The 20,477-nt window shown below is 36.2% G+C and overlaps 1 protein-coding gene across 6 annotated transcripts in view; it reads right to left on the reverse strand.

Annotated features, from left to right (window-relative positions):
- LOC107981362 (TRAF3-interacting protein 1) overlaps positions 1-20,477 on the reverse strand; it is a 332,027-nt gene that overhangs the window by 148,805 nt on the left and 162,745 nt on the right. For all 6 annotated transcript variants that reach the window (XR_004226868.1, XR_004226869.1, XM_031925124.1 and 3 more), the window contains one exon: positions 7,066-7,181. Coding sequence is in view for 4 of the 6 variants with exons in the window: in XM_031925124.1 (XP_031780984.1) it covers positions 7,066-7,181 (116 nt within the window). In the remaining 2 variants the exon portion in view is untranslated. The remainder of the gene's footprint in view (positions 1-7,065; positions 7,182-20,477) is intronic.

Consider the following 20,477-nt stretch of genomic DNA (forward strand, 5'->3'; position numbering starts at 1 on the left):
TAAAGAAGTATGATTTAGCTGTTTGATTCTGGAAGTGTAATATGGATAGTGTGTTGCGAAGGTGAGATGATAGGCTATTCCAGAGGCAGGAAGCACTGAGCACAAGATGAGAGAAGTGCAGGAAGGACTGTGTAAGAAGTTCGATATGAAGTTCCTTGGTGAGCCTAAAGAGTTCCTAGGAATCACCATAACCAGGAATAGGAAAGAAAGAACTACAAAACTGGACCAAATTAAGTTTATAAACAAGATGCAAACGAAATTTGGATACGCACAAGCCAAAAGCCAATCAACTCCCATGGTAACCAACCAAGTGCTTAATAAGCAAAGGAAGCAACGAAAGAACGAACAGACGAACGAGAAAGTTGTAAACCAGCGTGAATACAGAGAAGTGGTTGGCTCTCTTATGTATCTGGTATCAGGTACAAGGCCGGACTTAGCCTATGCAGTCAATGTCCTAAGCAGACATCAGCAGAATCCAACCGAGAATGAATGGAAAATGGTTACCAGGATATTCAAGTATATTGCCTATTCTGCAAGTTGGCAACTAACGTACAAAGGCTTGCATGAGGAAACGGAGGTTTTCTCAGACGCAAGCTTTGCGGATGGCAAGAACTCACTCACGACCAGTGGCCACGTAGTCACGCTATACGGAGAAACCATAGCGTGGAGAACGCTCAAAGAAGTCTACGTAGCTCTGTCTACGTTCCAAGCCGAATACGTAGCCATGAGTGATGCCTGTAGGGAATCAATCAGCATGTGCTTGTCACTGAAAGTAATTCCGGATATGATGCACTTTCCACTTATCTTGTGGTGCGACAACAAAGCAGCAGTAGCTTGCACAAAGATGGATGGAAGTAATAAACTAAGGGACTATGTCAAACAATGCGCCCAACCAGAATATATGAAAATAGAATGGATAAAATCAAAGGAGCATAGAGCAGATATTTTCACTAAGCCTTTGCCCTTTGATAGCCATAATAGATTGGCGAAATTGTTACTAGGTAATTAATATAGTTTTCATGTTACAGAGTAACTTCACTAAGATGACCACGAGCAGAGGCGCAAAAGAAGACAGATAAGTAGCGGATCACGAAGAAAACTTGACGATGTCGAGTGTAATCGGGAAGGAGTGTTGGAATATAGAAGCTAACCCCCGACATACGTCCCATACCGACTGCTCACAGCGCCCATGACGTCGAGTCGACACAGTCATGTGATCTACCGCTCAGCTCGGCGGCGCGCGCAAGCTGCTGCCTCACTGTTCGCCAGCTCTCCAAGCAAGCAACATCTCGCATACCTTTTCTTACCATGCTCTGTCACGTTTACTTAATAAAGCCACGTTTAGTTCGTTTCTTTTATTCAAGTGTACTCATTTGGTGTATTACCCTATTCCCTTATTATATCACGCGTAGAAAATATCCTTTAATCCGACAATATTATAATGTTATAAATTGTTATTCTTGAGTTTTATCATTTAATTAAATTTTGATTTAGGAATAATATCAATATAGCTGGAAAAAGGGAAACTACAGAAAACGTAGAAAATCATGTAGAAGAAAAAAAAAGAAAACAATTTCATTATCATCTTCAAAATATTTGAAAACAGAAATACAAATAGGAGATAAATCAGCGTAATTATTTAATAAAATTTTATTGTTTACAATGATAATTTTGTTTTTAATACATTCAATTATTATTTTTAGTTCAGTTGTTAGATATATAGACGAAATCATTGGTTAACAAACTTTTACTAATCGTATAAAGAATGAAGAATTAAAAATTTCCAAATTCATTTAAAATAATAATGATGCTGTGCGAATTCAGTGTAATATCTGTAACAGAGTAATTTCAAAGTTTGTTCCAGAATTAAACAATAATAAGGTAAACTAAATTTTATGTAATTTGATTTTTTTATTTAATTTGTATCTAATCAATTTATTTTGTAGAAAATTTTATTAGAAAGTTGTAACGAGGTACGAAATCGGGTAGATTCGCGCATCGTTGAAACGCGACGTTGCGTAGCTTCCGGCCATAGGTGCGAACGCGTTAGCTCTCGTGTGTGAGACTGACTAAATCGAGCGACGACCGATAGCGTGCGAGAAAGTGAGAGTGTGTGTGTGTGTGTGTGTGATTGCGAGAAGAAGACGTCCAAGCCAACTCCTGCTACGAGAAGCAAGGACGACCCGGCCTGTCGATCAGCGGCCGAACAAGAGGACGTCAGCTCTAGCGTGTGAGCCAGCAACACCACCAGCGCAGAGTGTGTATTAGTGTGTGGTGTGCGCCTACCGAGAACGGCGACTGCGAGTAAGTAGAGCTAAGTCCTTTTTCTGTATCGCGTCGGCAGTAGCAGAGGCTACAGCTTTGCGACTTAGTGCGGCGGCACCGAGAAGCGGCCTTCTCGTTCGCGCGCGTAAGCTTCGCGAGATACTCTCCACACCGACTCGACATTGATGTGACTCGGCGCACATTTGTATAAAGAAACAATATTGGCCGCACAATACATAAGTTTGTTATTTTATTTTAATCGTAATTAGATTTATTTTCCCGGCTTGTTCTCTTCCGTTCCCTATGTCCTCACCGCGAATACCGCTGCCTCCATGGACGTTGCAACAAGCGGTTGCAACGCAAAACTGAAAAGCCGGCTCCGCACAGAAGAGTGCGGAGGAATAGCACACGTGCGAACACGACGTTCGCGCAGCATCTCTAGCAGTGAGCTGCGTTGCAATGCGGGTAAATTACGGACGTCGAGAAAGTTCTTCGTCGCATCGAGGAATTGTAATCCGGTCAAGTATTGCCGATTTTTCCCCTAAACCGAACCTAGTTACAAAGTGTAACTGTCACGAAAGCTAAAAATATTCGATAGGAATTATATTTTATGATCTTAATTTACAACATTATTCATCTGTATGTAAATTAGGACAGTGGAATTTATTAAAGAATAAACCTTTAAAGATTAAATTCTCTGAAATACTTAAATATATGAATGATTATCTTCTCTAATTCAAATCTATTCAACCTTATTTTATCCCCCTCCCATCCCCTCGTCTTTCTCTTTCATTAACAGGACTGCGAATCCCTGCCTTGACTGAGTCGGTACTAACTAGATGTGGATGTGAGATAGTGGTTCCTTCTGAAGCATCTTCTAATTGGGGAGACCATTGATCATCACCCGTGGTCCTTGGTCATTAATTACATTCATCGGGTGTGCTTTTATCTTCTCGGGCATAGAACTTACATGCGGTTCTAGGCTAACATAGATCGGACCGTTTCATTATATGACAAAATAGAGTTAAATAATAAAATTAATAATGATAAAATTAAAATGTTTACTGAATTAGAACAAATTCTAAATTACATTATTGAAAACGTTTTAAATATTTTAAAATTTCGAATGGAAATTTATAAACGATTACCAGCTGTAATTATAAACAATAACCAAAATTTTGTAAAATATTTTGTTTCTATAGCCAATATCATATATTGTATATTAACATCCAGACAATAAAAAATAACATGTTTCAAAATACTCTTAAAGTTTTCATATTTCTACTATCTACCTTTTAAATACAAAATTTTACAAGTGGGAGTTGACGAGCGAAGCGAGCAGGGGGAGGGGTGCCCTCCTAGTTTTATAGTAAGCCATATGAAACTTTTATAAAGTTAATAACTTGAAATGTTATGTGACTTTAATTTTTGTAAAAGAGAAGAGATTAAAAAACTAGGTGTGGAAGGACAGACAAAAGAACTGTCAAAAGAAAGAAAAAAACAGATAAATTTTGTAATTTTGTAATTATTATGAATTTAAAAATTGTTCGTCAAAAATATAAAGCACCGAAATAATTTTATTATGTTAAAAAACTAGATAAAGACAACTAGACAACTTCTAGTTTGAAAAATCTAGTCCTATTTCCTCATAACATTTGTGTAGATAGATACTTACTCAGTGCGTTCGGCTCTCTGCAACAGCCATTTATTTCGTAAAAGGCAGCGACGCTTAGCGGACACTTTTCTCACTCTTTTACTATTAGAGCTGCTAACCTTTGCGCTACGGCTAGTGTACCGCTCGACAAAATTAATGGGTCTAATACTTAGGTACCGAACACCTGTGAAGACTAGACGCAAGCACTTGCGTGGATCATCACAAACACAACGCGTGAATCCAGAGAGTAAACAGCAGCGTGCTCAACATCAGTGAACATCTTGTGATCTTTGGTTCATAACGGTAGACTTGAAAGTGGGTACCAGCCAATTGCTTTAAGTGTGCAGGTGTGCTACAAAAGAGTCGAGTGATATCGACACCATGATCCATGGAAAATTTATAAGCTCGTTTTTAACTTCACGAGCTCTCACCGCTCGAGCTCGACGATGACCCCGTCCCCTGCAATGCCGACCTCCACGTCTATGGTTGTTCGACTCGCACTTTAGCCTCCTCAACGGCAACTATATGCTCTCTCTAAGACCTCATACGCTTGTTTCTTTGGAATGAGTCGAAAATGAACAACATGGTCTTCCTTCTCCTTCCGTTACAGCGGTTTCAATCTCGACATTAGCGGGCTGCGACGCCACCTCGATTACGGCCACCTCCCCGAACTCGGCCCGCCCTCACATATTAGTGCAGCAGAGTTCGACATAATTGGCGAGCGCCGCAATGACGACTACCAGAGCTGATCCAACGACCGGCAAACGACACTTGGCGCTCAAGACCATCAAGCCGAAAACGGGGCGTTAGATAACGAGAGCCCGAGAAAGAGTTTGCGACGGAACGTCGCATTAAGTTTGAGGACGAGTAGGAGGCGATAGACGACAATGAGAAGACGACGCGGCCCCCATAGGCAGTGCCGGAAGTTCGACCAACCTCGCCGCTCAAGCTTAACAAACCCGTGACATCCGGACACAAATTCAAGCCTACCACTGCTGCCCGCAATTATCATCAAGACCCTCAGGCCCTAGATGATCAAGGTTGCTCAATAGCAACAGCAGCAGGTCCTTAAAGACAAGATACGCAAGATAATAAGGCTCTCGAAGGGTCGTTCATATGTTATGGTTATTTGTTCTAAACTTTTATTGAACGCATTAAACGGATATAAAATTGGTTTGAAAACACCTTTTATAAGGTAAAATGTTGGCAACTACAAGTTTGGTTTCCACCCTGGTAGAAAATAACCCAACTGTTCATCATGGTTGGCGAACGAACCTGCTCAAAACATCACTTTGGCTAATAGTTTACCGATAAGCATTGATAAGCATTTCTACTACGGCATCTTCATAATCTGTACATTTGTATAATAATTCTATTTTACTTTCTCCTTCAAAATTTATGGAATTATTAAAAGAATTGCCAAGTGTTTGCAGCTTGCAAATTTTCTGTATAGGCTTATAAATATCCGTTAATGAATCTAGTGAAACAGTTTTATATATGTCAAGCATGAAGCATTAAAGTTCAGCACGTAAGATAAGATCAACTGACTAGTGGTTATTAAAAACAGGTTACAGTTTTCAAAAATATTATTCTAATGCACATTTGTTGTCCCATCGTCTTATAGTTTATCGATGAAACATTCGAATTGTTATTATTAAGTTGTAAATCTGTTAAATCATATTAAAATTACAACATTTTTTTATTATAATCTGAAAAGAGCTTTGCTTTATTGTGAAAATCTTCAAATATATACGTAAAAGTTTATAGCAAAGAAAAAATCTCAAGCCAAATTTAATAATTTGCAAAAATAATAAGTATTTTTGAATCATATTGGCTTTACGTTTCTTCTTTTGCCATAAACTTTTGCGTATGGATAAAGTGTTTAATTGCGTTTTTCTGTTTTCATTGAGAAGGCAATAAATGTGCATATTTGTGTAGGGAATGATCGTTAAGAAACGAATAAGTTGTTTTAAGTGAGTACACATCGTAGACTAAAAGACGACGGGACGGCAAGTGTGCATTAAAATTATTTTAATAACCACTGGTCAGCTGATCTTATCTCACCTGCTGAACTTTAATGCTTGATGCTTGACATTTATAAAACTGATTCCACTATATTCATTAACGTATATTTATAGGCATATGCAGAAAATTTGCAAGCTGCCACAACTTTATGGTTGCAAATTCTCGATTCAAAGAAATCTGGGTATTTGTAGAAACCAAAAATTTGACTTATTTTAATTTCAATGTGACGTTCAGAACGTCCAAGTATGTTGGTATTCAAAGAACTTAGCGTTGGAAACCCCTGAGTTCCTAAACTGAGGTTATTGATGTTCGAGTATTTTGGAGATGCGCGTGTAGTCGAGGAAATAGAGCAATGGACTGTTGATCTTTTGAGCAGTAAGACGGATCGTAATACGGTTTTTTGGATTTGATTCGTCAGAGCATCAGAAAATTTTGTGACCTAGTATGATTAATTACTTTTCAGAAATTGCATTATTGCATAAATTCCGAGAAGACACTAAATAAAAAATTTACAACTCGGTAAATATTGATGGAAATCAGTCAAGTTTTAATAGTGGGGGTTTTTGGGGTCGCTGAACACGAATATGGCATCGGCAACGGCATCCGAGGTACCTGGTGTCCAGGATAGACCGCATGAACATCGTCTCCGAGAGTTTCACGAAAAATCGTAACATAGCGACTCGAAACTCAATACTCGGGGGTTTTTGGGGCCATTAAACACGAATATAGCATCAGCAACGGCCTCCAAGTTGTATGGTGCCCAGGGTTGACAGTACGAACGTTTTTTTTCATTTGTACATTTTTATTTGGAAAAAGGAGAAAAGAGGAGAAGCTGTAACTTAGCAATTAACATAAACAAATATAAAATATGAAGAGGAATATAACATAGGAATTTAATGAATTATATAGCGGGGCTCTAATAAGTAGCTTACATCTTCGAAAATGCAGAGATATTTTTAAACAAACAGGCTTACAGAATCTAGACATATATTACTAAAATGAGACCTAATAATCATGCGCTTGAGAATAAATGAAAAATATAATTAAAATAAGCCTCAAAAGAATTGTAAAAAAAATTTAATACTTTATCATTACAATTACACTAAAAAGTAACAACTTACTGGTATTGATGATAGGGGCACTGTTTCTGTATTTTCAGAATTCATTAATTCCTTGTGTGTTTTGTTTATCTGAGAAAATAAAAAGCTTTTTTTTTCATTTCCACGAAACATTGAATCTGAAAAAAAATTACTTGAATAATATCTAATTAAATAAAACCGAATTAAATACTAACAGTTGCACTGTATGAAGCATCTGTTAACCAAATTAGTAGTATGTTTTCGTAAAGATTACGAAGTATAAATTATCATAATACAAGAAAGCTTTTGATTTTTATAATTTTTGATGAAGCTTTTATTTTAAAAAGGTATTAATTGAGAAAGGATATCCATTTTGCTTCGTTGATCGGTTACAGCTTAAGAAATAGTTATTATAGCTAGAGTGAGAGAGAGAGAGAGAGAGAGAGAGAGAGAGAGAGAGAGAGAAGTTTTAGTTTCACCTTAGGGTAAGATCCCATCTGGTGCTTAGAAACATACACAAAGAAAACAAGTGTTAGAATTGTCATGGCGCTAGAGGCCGTCAGGTCATTGCACACACTCCTATACATACACACACTTATTCATCCAAGCACCATGGACTGGCAGCGCCGAGTCGTTGCGTTCGCTGTTACCGCTGGATGAATGTGTATATATATATATATATATATATATATATATATATATATATATATATATATAGTGGTGTCCGTTTGACAGAGAATGTCCCCCCCATACACACACAATCATTCATATACAGGGTGAGTCATTTTAATCTTTAATCTCAATTATCTCGTTGGCAAAGCATGCCAGCGAAAAAAGTTTCGGGTAAAAGTTTTAGGATTTTTCCCTGGCTATCTGATGATGACCTTGACAATGTCATTGAGCATGACCTTCAAGGTCATTTGCAGGTCAAGTCGATTTTTTCAAATAGAAACCCCTACTTTTGGCACCAGAAATGGAAAGAGCGGGAAATTTTACGTTCGAACATGTGATTTTGGAAACAAATCATCTTTTGTGCGGAAATTACTTTTGACATCAGCGGAACCCAGGATGCACCATCGAGGAGGTTGTCAAAAGGATTTAGCATCCCATTTTTTGTTTTATTTTTTTTTGTATTTTTTTTATTTGTTTTTTTTTTGTTTTTTCCCTTTTTGTTATTTTTTTGGTATTTTTATGGAATGTTAACTGGAGTTAACCATTGATTAATTGTTCAAAATTACCGCCGTTTTGTTGGATGCAAAGATCAAGTCGAGCTCTGAATTGTCTTATGGTTCTAAGTAGAACATCTCGAGGGATTGCTGCACAAGCTGTACGAATGCGTTCGATCATATTATCTCGCGTTGTTGGCCGTTGAGCATAAACAACATTCTTAAGATATCCCCATAAGTAAAAATCGGGAGGGATTAAATGAGTGAACGAGGGGGCCAGGCAACTGGGCCACCTCGCCCAATCCACCTGCCATTGTAGCGGGTGTTTAAATAATCACGAACAATGCGTGCATAATGTGGTGGTGCTCCATCTAATTGGATCCACATTCTTAGCCTTGTGGCTAGGTCTACATTTTCTAGTAATTCAGGTAAAATGTCTCGAAGTAATCTCAAAAAGTTTACCCCATTCACGTTCTCTTCAAAGAAATAAGGACCAATCAAATAGCCATTGATGATTCCACACCAGACCATAACACTCCAGCGGTGTTGATTGTCTATGGGCCTGAACCAATGAGGATTTTCATCTGACCAATAATGGCAATTATGTCTATTCAATTCTCCAGTGTTTCTGAATGTTGATTCATCTGAAAAAAGAACGTGCCTGAAAAAGTCTTGAACTTGTTGAATCATTCGTATTGCCCATCGACAAAAACGTACTCATATCATTTGGAGTTAACTGTTGTGTTAATGTTATGTGATAAGGATGATATCTTCTCGCTCTCAATATTCGGGATGCTGTTGATTGAGGTATACCTATTTCTCTTTCTATTTGTCGAGTACTAATGTGAGGATCAAGATGAATAATCGCTAGAATGGTAATAACACGAGGATCGTTTTCGTCGTATTCATGATGACGGCGTTGACGAACAAAAGCTCCATTTCGAGCTCTCTGAGTTAAGGTTTGAATAGTAACATTACTTGGGTGTCTCCTATTGGGATAGCGTTCAGCATAAAGTCTGGCAGCTGCTGCATAATTATTTCGACTTTCTCCCAAAATCATGATCATATCAACGATTTCGTTGGGAGCATAATCAGCCATGATCAAAATCAAAATAATTTGTTACAGACCAGTAAACAGGGAAACAGATTTTTTTCAATAATAATTATCGATTTACAAGAAGTAAAAAACACGATTAAGCTTTTCTGCACTAATTTGCTATCTACATAACTGTTAAGAGTAGTTCACTCTCAAAAATTGACACTAATACAAAATAATGGAATGACAACTACATCAAGAATTTTGAAAATTGACACTAATACAAAATAATGGAATGACTGAAAATTTCTGGAAATATTGAAAATTTTTTCATTTTTGAACGCATGTCACTCTCATTTCATTTATGGGGCTAAAAGTAGGGGTTTCCATTTCGAAAAATCAACTTGACCTTGAAATGCCCTTGAAGATCCTGTTTAACGACAGGGTCAAGATGACCATTCGTCAGCCGGGGAGAAAACTGAAAACTTTTGTGGGTAACATTTTCTCCTTGAATGCATTAGAGTTCAGCTAACCAGTTGTACTGTTATCGGCATGACCAATGACCTTGACCATTGAATTCAAGGTCAAGGCAAGGTCATATTCAAACGTAAAATTTCCCGCTCTTTCGATTTCTGGTGCCAAAAGTAGGGGTTTCTATTTGAAAAAATCGACTTGACCTTCAAATGACCTTGAAGGTCGCGCTCAATGACATTGTCAAGGTCATCATCAGATAGCCAGGGAAAAATCCTAAAACTTTTACCCGAAACTTTTTTCGCTGGCATGCTTTGCCAACGAGATAATTGAGATTAAAGATTAAAATGACTCACCCTGTATATGCATACACAAACATGAGAATGGCGATGTATACAATCCCAAAACCCTGCAAAAACTTGTTTCCTTTTTCTCGCTAAAACACTCGCGTTTGTGCGTAAATGCGGGTCATATGATGTATTTACTATATAGTTTATATAATTAAATAAATATTTTCATAGTTTTATAGCTGTATAGAATGAGAACAAATCTTACGAAGTCATAAGAGACCTTTGACGATTCTACAAATTTTTTCCCATTTTCTGGATGAAAACGAAATCCTACAAAATTTCAAGGAGCAGATTTGAATTTAGCGTAAAAAAATACATAAAAATAGTGTTTACAGGTATTAAATAAAAAAAAATCCATTGTTCTACAGTGACTTTTGTAAGTTTTTTTGCGAAAACCGTCAACTTTAACGAATTTTCCTGGGCCATACAGTCAACATCAACCTTTCTGCTTATTTTTCTGTGATTTCTGATAGTTTAGACATCATCTTTCAAAAATTTCAGATTGATCGACTGACTGGATACGGAGCTATTTGATTTTGAAACACGAAAAGTCGAAATGAATCGAGCCTAGAGTCCCTGAAACGCCTTGTAAAGTCTATCCCTCTCGGATACAAGGTCACAAACAGCCGTGGTGAACCACGGGAGATGCAGTAGTGCGAGATGATTAATGGCATTCGTAAGGTTAGCGTTAAGCGTAGTTATGCATTCATCGAGTGATGAGGAAGCGAGGGATGACCAGCCATATGCGCTAAGAAAGTCCCTTAGCTTCTCGACGCTGATACCTTTATAGTTTCTGTAAAGATATGTGGTAGGTACGTAGTGTGGAATCTGTACGTCGAGAGTGGCCGTGATAAGTTCATGTCCGTTGATGAGAGGTGTGTCAGTTTTGCAGTATGATAGCAGGCGATCCTGCTCGTAAATTAGACACAAGTCAAGCCAGGTATCAGAACCCTGTTTGTGGTGAGTGGCACCATAGGGAACCGACGAAAGGAAGTTTTCATCAATGAAGGCCCTGATGAAATTGGGATCTTCAGATGAGGAGAGTTGGTCTGAGTTAAAGTCATTCATTATAACCTTCGTAGAATAGTTGTTCATATGAGTTGTTAGCTGGTCTATAAAGCTGGAGCCTCTGAAGAAGTGAGCATGAGATGGACGATACTCAACCCCCACGAAAATGGAAGCGTAAGCTTGACTATACAGTGTCCAAGCAATTTTCGACTTCGAGTGCGAGTGAGACGAGTATACACATAACTGTGAAATATTTTTGAACATTATACATTTGTTTTTCTTTTAAAATTGTATTTGCGGCTTGATACAAGTTTGAATTCGATTAAGTGTAAAGTCGTACTCTCGCAATTCATTGAGAAAATTATTAAGTATAGTTACAATTGCAATAAACAGACAAATTATTTATTACAATAATAATCGTAGTGATTTATAATTTTGTATCACATTACGTGTGATTGAATTTTTGTTTTTTTATGTGAGACGTTAGCCGTGTAGTGTATACAGCATAGATACATATACGTATATATATATATATATATATATATATATGTATATCTTCCTATATTATATAGTTATTTTGGCTATACTCCACCCACCCCCCACCCCACAGCCCCCCACTTAGCCCCCCCCCCCACAAAATAATGTAAAAATCGTTCATGTTTATGTTATTTTCCAAAATGTATATGCCCCCCCCCCCCATAACTTACAGAGGCAGTGGGTTTATCGTTCAAAACAGATCTGTATGTACAAGTACAATGATGGTACTGAGGTTGTTTATACGACGATAGTTTTACACACGTGATCTTACAATAATATTATAATCAAATTTTACTATATCCTCTCCAGTTTTATTTTTTTTGCGCAGATAATTGCTTTTGAAAATTTTTAAAAATTTTATTTGCATTGACTTAAGTCCCACTTTTCAAGAGAATAAAGTGGCTACACAGTTTAGTCATGAATAAAGTTCTATATGCAATACGGGACTAAAGTCGATTATTCCCTCGGGTGATTACTGCCCTCGCTTCGCTTGTTGCATAATGTGTAATTGTGCATAATCAGGACAGCTGTGTGTTATGCTACAGCTATATATATATATATATATATATATATATATATATATATATATATATATATATATATACACACACACACACACTAGTGGGGCTACGCCCTTACTTATTTTTTTTTTTGCTCCCATATGCCGCATAGCTATTTCCATAACGCAAAGGAATGAGCACTTGGATCGCCTTAGCAGCAGAATCAATGAATTGATAAACTATGTATGGCACAAACAAATTAAAGGTCTTGCCCGGATCATAAGAGCAAGCTATAAGAATCTCTACATGGCAGATGATAACTTACAGCAATGCTAACGCCCAGGAACTCGGAAGGAAAACCCAGACAATCCGAAGTCTTAGATCTCGAAAAGCGGGTACAACAAAGAAAGCCCCAACTACTTCACAGGGTAAAAATGGAGGAAATGAAGGAGAGAATAATCAACCTAAAAAGGCAGCGTGCTAGGAAGTTGTCACAAGAAAGTCAAAGAAAAAGGAGAAAAAGGCAAGCAAAGAGGATAAAAGTGTTCCTGGCATTACAAACCAGAATAGAACTAGCAAGGATGGACAGAAGCAAGCAAGATCTCCCAGACCAGATGCTTTAATCATTAAGGCTGCAGAAGGAAAAAGCTATGCAGACATTTAGTCAATAATAAAAGCGACTCCGTCACTTAACACGCTGAAGAATAGCGTAAATAAAATACGCAGAACAGTTGCAAAAGATCTTCTAATAGAGCTTAGAAACACGCACAAGTGAAGTCAAAACCCCGTACTTCCAAAAAGCAGTTAAAGCAGTACTAGTAGAAATAAATAAAAGCACTCCAGTAAGAAGAAACCATTGAAGTAAGCCAGTAAGTAAGCCAAAAACGCCACAATAAAAGCACTCCAGTAAGAAGAAACCATTGAAGTAAGAGATCTGTACATGCTTACCTCAAAAGAGGAGGTACTTGAAGCAATACAGAAGGAAATTGGCGAAGAGAACATCATAGAAGAGTCTACAATAAGATCTCTGCGAAAGACGTACGGTGACACGCAGATTGCAGTGATACGAGTATCAGCTCAGATAGCGGCTAAGATCACGAAGCTACAGAAGATCAGAATAGGATGGGTCAACTGTAGGATCCGGGTGGATAACCACAAAAACGAGCCGCTTAGGTGTTATAAATGTCTAGGATTTGGCCATATCGGCAAGAACTGCACAGTAACTGAAGATAAAAGTATCAAACAAGCGAGTGTCATCAAACAAGAAGACGAAAAAAGTGGGCTCAGAAAAAAAACTACTTGACTGGTCGAGGTAGAAAAATATTAGACGCCCTAAACAAAGAAATGAATGTTGCTAAACGGATACTTAAGAAAAAAATCCGTAAAGATAAACGACGGTGCCTTTAAGAGTTACAGAACCAGGTTGAGCTAGATTCCTGGGGGTGACAGAATCAGACAATGTAATAGTAAATGGCAAACATAGAAGGCTATAAAACTCGTTAACAGTGCCAAAGTTGTTATACCCGAGATCAGCTGTGGGATACCCGAGATAAAACTTTTTCAAGAATACTACGCGTGTTTAGACGTTGCAATACCAGTCTATTAATTTTAAGGTTTGGCTCGAGGTAAAAAGCCTATACACGATGGATCGGAATATGTTTATAATGTCAGTAATACTGTTAGGTATACTCTTCGTAATATGTATTACTAGAGTAGCCGACATTATCAGCCTATTTTGAACTTAATAGCTGCGGCCAGCAGTAAGGGATATTGCATACCTTGCAATAAAAAAGTAACAAATAAAAAGAATTATAGGTGTCCGAACAAGTGTCGTAGTTGTGTGTAGAAACCGCCTTGTGAACGTGACCAAGCCAACAGGCATGTGGCGTGTCCACACTGTAATAGAATCTTTTTCAGTCAAATGTGTCTTTCGAATCATCTAAAACCAGGGTCATTCGATGAAAATCTCCTATTATCTTAAAGAGAAATCCATTTTGGCGTTCTCCGTTTTTCCGGTTCTCCGGTTTTCCGAGTTCATAATTATTTTATGAATTAGAGTGACCTCTCTATTGTATAAAATCTCATTTAAATCATTAATTAATAAACAACCTTGTACAATAGCATCGACTTAAGAGTAACGATTTCAGACCGGTCTTACCAATCGCCAAAACGCACAGCGCCCCTCCATTGAAACCCATAAAGTCAATATATGCACAAGATTGTAGTAATTTAAATTATTAAACACACTTCAAATAAGAAATATAAAAGTTTCTGTTTCTGATACTTAATTTTAACGTTTAAAATATCTATAAAAATGATTTACCGATCTACCCATACATGAATATTAATTTGTCTGTAACGGTCTTCCCGAGGCAGGTTGTGTGGTGAGAAAGAAGAGAAAAAAAAACTTTAAAACATTTTCTCTTTTCTTCTCAACTTTTCGACGGACAATGCCGCCCTCATCAGGAGACTTATGTGAAAAATTTTATATTTACTAAAAACTTGTTGGTGTATAATAATGTATGTACAGTGTGAAATAAAACTTTTATGGAGATTAATTATGGAGAAATTCGGTACGAAATTTCGTCGAAAAGGCGCTTCCCCGCCGCGCAGCGGGGGGAACATAGGTGAACAGTGTGTCTCTCTCAGCTGTTCGATTCTAATACGCGCGAGTCAAGATTTTCGTCGTATTTATATAGCGCGGTGAGAAGAGAGTCGAGCGGCCATGTTGACAATTTCTTTTGCTATTGACGTCAGAGCATAGCTTATGTTTGTTTTCTTTTCAGCTGGTTTATAAGGTGTGTGTATACTGAATTTGAATTTTGTCTTCCTTTTTATTAATCGTATTGATTTTTGAAATTGAAAGTGTGGTTCAAATTGTTGATGTGATCCGAATTTCTCCATAATTGTAAGTTTTATTTCACACTGTACATACATTATTATACACCAACAAGTTTTTAATAAATATAACATTTTTCACATCAGTCTTCTGATGAGGGCGGCATTGTCCGTCGAAACGTCGAGAAGAAAAGAGAAAATGTTTTAAAGTTTTTTTTTCTCTCCTTTCTCACCACACAACCTGCCTCGGGAAGACCGATGCAGACAAATCAATATTCTTGATCACCACCGAGAGACAACATCAGATAGAGAAAAACCATTTTCTCTAAAAATATTGTTGACGCATACATATTTTAAGTATGTATGTAAGTTTAACCTGCGCAGTCTTCCAAATGTTTAGTTAGCGTCCGATACTGCAATAATTCGAGTGAATAACTATGAAAATATATTCCAGACAATTTTATTAATTAAAATAGTAGGATTAACCGATGTGACCGCTTCTAGAGGCCAGAGCAGATTGATCTCAGGAACCAATTTTTCACGCTATTTGTACATATTTTCGCGCATGCGCAGACGTCATTGATAGACAACAGGAAACTATTTATATAAACTAGACCTGCGCAGTCTTCCGAACGTTTAGTCTGCTTCTGATACTGCAATAATTTGAGTAAATAACGATAAATGTATATTTCAGACAATTTTATTAATTAAGATAGTAGAATTCATCGATGTTATCGCTTCTAGGGGTTAGAGCAGAATGAGCTTTGGAACCAATTTTTCAGGCTATTTGTACATACTTTCGCGCATGCGCAGACGTAATTGATAAATAACAGGAAAGACTGTATATAAGCTCAACCTGCGCATCCTTCCGAACGTTTAGTCTGCTTCTGATACTGCAATAATTTGAGTAAAAAAAATAAAAGAAAATTATAGAACATTTTATTGATTAAAATACTATGATTTAACGATCTTACCGCTTCGAAATTTTTTATGCTATTTATTCATATTTTCTCGCATGCTCAGACTTTATTGATAAACAACAAGAAAATATTGATACTAATATATTTCGAGTAAAATACTATATTGGAACATTATAGACAATCTTATTTTTAAGTATGATAATATTTTCAACGGTGGTGTTTCGTAAAAGGTTTAGTAGTAGACAAAAATTTGCTAGTCGAATAGTTTTTTTACCAAAAAATATTATAAATATTGAAAAATATAAAATTTGGATAGAGAATAGTTTGAACTATGTATTCCACATAGTTCAAACTATACTCTAACCAAATTTTATCCAATTCCATTAACTCAATCGTGAGATATTAGGTTTTAATACAAAAAAAATGCTTTTTTCACACCGTGCGACATTTATCTCATTTGATGCGATTAGACAAACAGCGTTGCATAATGTGGTCACACGCTCGAAATGTAAAGTCTGTGAACCTGTCTACTCTAAACGTCGCTTTGTTGCCAACGATAAGAGTTACCCGTACGGATACATGACTCTAAAATGACTAATAAAAATGTAAAACTATCTAAAGGAGATGAAAAAATAATTTTTGATGAAAAAGATATCAATACGTTTCAATAGACATCGATTACATACCAGAAGGGGCTCAAGTAGTAGAAGAACTTAATATTAATGAGAAATTCATTCTAAATAAAGAAACTGAAATATTAAATGAAAACCAAAAAAATAAAACCAAAAAACCAAGTCGGAAGGAAATATTGTGAAAGAAATTGCAATTAAAAAACGAAGGTAAAAGAAACGACGAAAGAATCAAGCGAATGATAAATTAATATCTGGATGTTTTTTTGGATAGAGGGCGATAAATTAGGTACATGTAACGTAAAACAACATGAAATCAACTTAACTTCTGACAAGCCAGTATACGTAAAGCAGTATTCATTAGCACACAAACCTAAGGGAATAGCTTTAAAAGAAATGGCCAAATTACAAGAAACGAAAGCAAACAGAGAAATAAACATCGCTAAAAGCGAAACGCTTTGCTTTTCACATGAGGCACTCGCCGATATTTAAAGGTTCGCTGATGAATACAGACATAGACACACATACACACATAAAGTATGCAAATATTCAAATATTGTTGATAAATTCATCAAACTGTAATATGGTAAGACTTGACGATGAAAGGAAACATCCTGTTCTCATTACCGGTTGTGTTATCGGATGGTATTTTCAATATACTTACCATGCTTTATAGAAGAAATTGGTATTCTTATGAAACAGATCAATTTTTCAGATTCGTCAATTACATAATCTAAATAAAACTACAGTTTCATTCGAATACTTTTATTGATCTGCTGCAGAAAAAAATAATGTTGAATTTTAATGACCACTGATTTGTTTATAAAAGATTTTAGGGTTTGTAATGATAATAACATATCAAATTTATAAGTTAATAATACGATTAGAAAATAATAATCGACGGAACCTTTTTCGCAATAGCATTATTCCAGCTAAGGAAACAGACTAAACTATTCCTGATAAATGCTGCACTACGGGATAATACTTATTTAACATGGTGGGTCGGTATTTATTGTTTCTGTTCCTTTTTGCGTGTAACGGGCCTAATCTTCAGTCACGACAGTAGCAGCACTTCCATCTGTTTAGCAACTACGGCTATGCCGGAGCCGGAATGGCGGTACGACACTGCAACGTACGACAGTCCCGCCATCTACGACATGTTGTACGACACTTATGACGGTTTATGTCGAGTTGTTGCGGCCTATAGATTTGGACTTGTTGAACGACGACAGCGCCACTGTGCGCTCTCTCTTAAACAGATATGTTCTTATCTAAATAGCTCTTAATTCTGTTACTATAAGGTTAAATGAAATTTATGGATCAAATTATATCATTCTGTGCGTTAAAAGTATAAGCTAATGTATTTTAGCGAATTAATAATTTTAAGATTTTCTGTAAAAGCCATTGAGTCATGCTAGCAAATTGTGTAAAGAGTGAAGTTGCCTTTGATTACTAATAGTGTTATTCTATAGTTATATTTATGTAGTTTATGAGTCGAATCGTTTGTCCAATTTTAATATTGAAGTTTACACTCCATATTTAGTTAGTACTCGTTTTAGATTGTAATTATATTGCATATATTGTTGGTGCATAATAATATTTTTTGATAGTTATTATTTTTCTCTAATTATTAGTGATATATATGCGTGTATGTATATTATTTGTTGAATTGCACAAGTGTTCCATGTATGCGTATCCTGCCTTCAATAAAGTACCCCAATAGAATTATTAGATAAGTGATTTATTATAAATGAAAACAAAAATTATTGTTTAAAACTTTTTCTATTAAGCATTTACTTTGTGAAATTTATTTTAATGTTGCAGGTTCCTCAATGTTTATGATGTTTGTAGCAGATGAATTTTTCTATCACCCATTTGACTAGTAAAGTATATTATTTTTAATTTATTAAAATTATTATTTATCTAGTATATAAATGATTTTGTTGCATTTTATTGCAAAGTATAATGTTATTAATATTTCATTATAGTAAAAAATTGCATAAAAATTTGTTTACGGTTAAAATTATAATTAAAATATTGTTTTTATTTTAATTTTTATTATTATTATTATCAATTTTTAATGCAATAATGATTGTTATTTATGATTGATCTAATTTGCTATGTATAATCTAGTTACAATTTATTAATGTATACAATGCATAAATTACAATTTAGTAAAAGTATCTTGTACAATATTCGTTTAAGAAGTCGATTCTGTGATGCAGTAACCATATATCATTGGGTTAATGATTTACATTTTTATCATTTATATGTATTTTTATAAATATGAGGCATAGTGTTACGTTCAGAGCAAAGCAAGATTAAAGATTTATCGTTTTAGACTTTGTGTTTATATGCCGTAGTTGTATATGTATGTTATACACATCTACACATATGTAAGTGGTTAGTGGACACAAGATTATAATAAAAAATTCATCAATTCAAGATTTTAAGTAACATGCAAATATTAAATGTATATACATACAAATAATTTATAATATGCGCGCGCTACGCCGCCGCCGTCGCTTCTCCTTCTCTTGCGCCGCTGCGCTCGCCGCTTCTATATACATATATATATGGTGTGTTGCGCGCTCTCCCTCTTCTTTCGGTGTTGCTGCTACCGCCGCTCGCTGGCTCGTGGCGCTGTTGAAGTTGCGCTGTTAGATGTAGCGCGGGCTCATCCTAATTGAAAATGGGGGAGCGCGATACTCGCGTAAAATCTAAAAATGTATTCAATAAATTTTATTTTTTTTTCTGTATAGTTTTTTGCGGAGCTTGTACGGGGCGTTACAAACGATGTTACAGAATGAGAATCTTCGACATAATAATACTTAATTTGCTCAACGTGAGCAGGTGCGAACCCGTGTACCAAATAGAATCCTTAAACCCCGACCCTGGAATATAATTCGAAAAACTGGATGTGGATAGTATTAAAAGAGCAACGTGGAAGCTATCTACAATCAATATCTACATCAACGTGGAAGACTTTACACAAATGTTTAACACAACGAATTTGTACAAACAAGTATTTCAAACTTGCAAAACAATAATGGAAAAGGGGAAATACTGACACGCCCTAGACATCGATCTATTGGAAATAAAAGAGCAAGAATTAGCGAGTATCTAAGAAATGATAAAAGAAACCATAGAAGACCTAGGACACATCCACTATCCAACTGTACCACGAGGCATAATTGGAAGCATAAGGAGTGATTTGTTTGGACTAGTAACCAATGACGAAGTGGAGAACAAACAAAAATACAGACCAGTTTTTTTAAGATCAAACCAAAATAGTACATCTATTAGACAACAATCCTCACATAATTTCAGCAAGATTCGAAGAGTTGTATAACATAACCAGCAATCACCTGAAAGTGCTACAAGGATTCAAAAGTGGATCGACAAAAACAATTATATTCATACTGCGAGAGAAAGATAAGATAAACAACGAAGTTGAAATAATAATATACGTCAGACGACTAGAATCGACACTAAATCATGCCATTAAAAGCAATGAAAAACTGTTAGCAATCTAAAAAAGATTGAACATCGCTAAAAGCGAAACGCTATGCTTTTCACATAAGACACTCGCCGATATTTAAAGGTTCGCTGCTGAACACACATACATGCACACACATAGACACAGTACATACACACACAAAGTATGCAGATATTCAAATATTGTTGATAAATTCATTAAACTGTAATTGGGTAAGACTTGACGATGAGAGGATGTTACTGATATGTGGGCTGAGTGAGAAGACACTTTGTTGAAAAAAGGCGTTTATTTATTAATGATTACGAACAACGTCTGATCAGCTTGATGTGAGAAGCGAGAGTGAGCGTCGGCGGGTGAACGTTGGGCACATGACGCCCGGTGAATAACAGACGTCGCTTGCGTTCGCGATTCTAATACTGTGAGAAACTCGCTTTAACACTTCCGCCGTTTATCACACTGATCAAACGATTGAGTATGCGTTGTCTACAAAACCTAAGCGT

This window comes from Nasonia vitripennis, assembly GCF_009193385.2.
Source record: "Nasonia vitripennis strain AsymCx chromosome 2 unlocalized genomic scaffold, Nvit_psr_1.1 chr2_random0005, whole genome shotgun sequence".
Taxonomy (NCBI): Eukaryota; Metazoa; Arthropoda; class Insecta; order Hymenoptera; family Pteromalidae; genus Nasonia; species Nasonia vitripennis.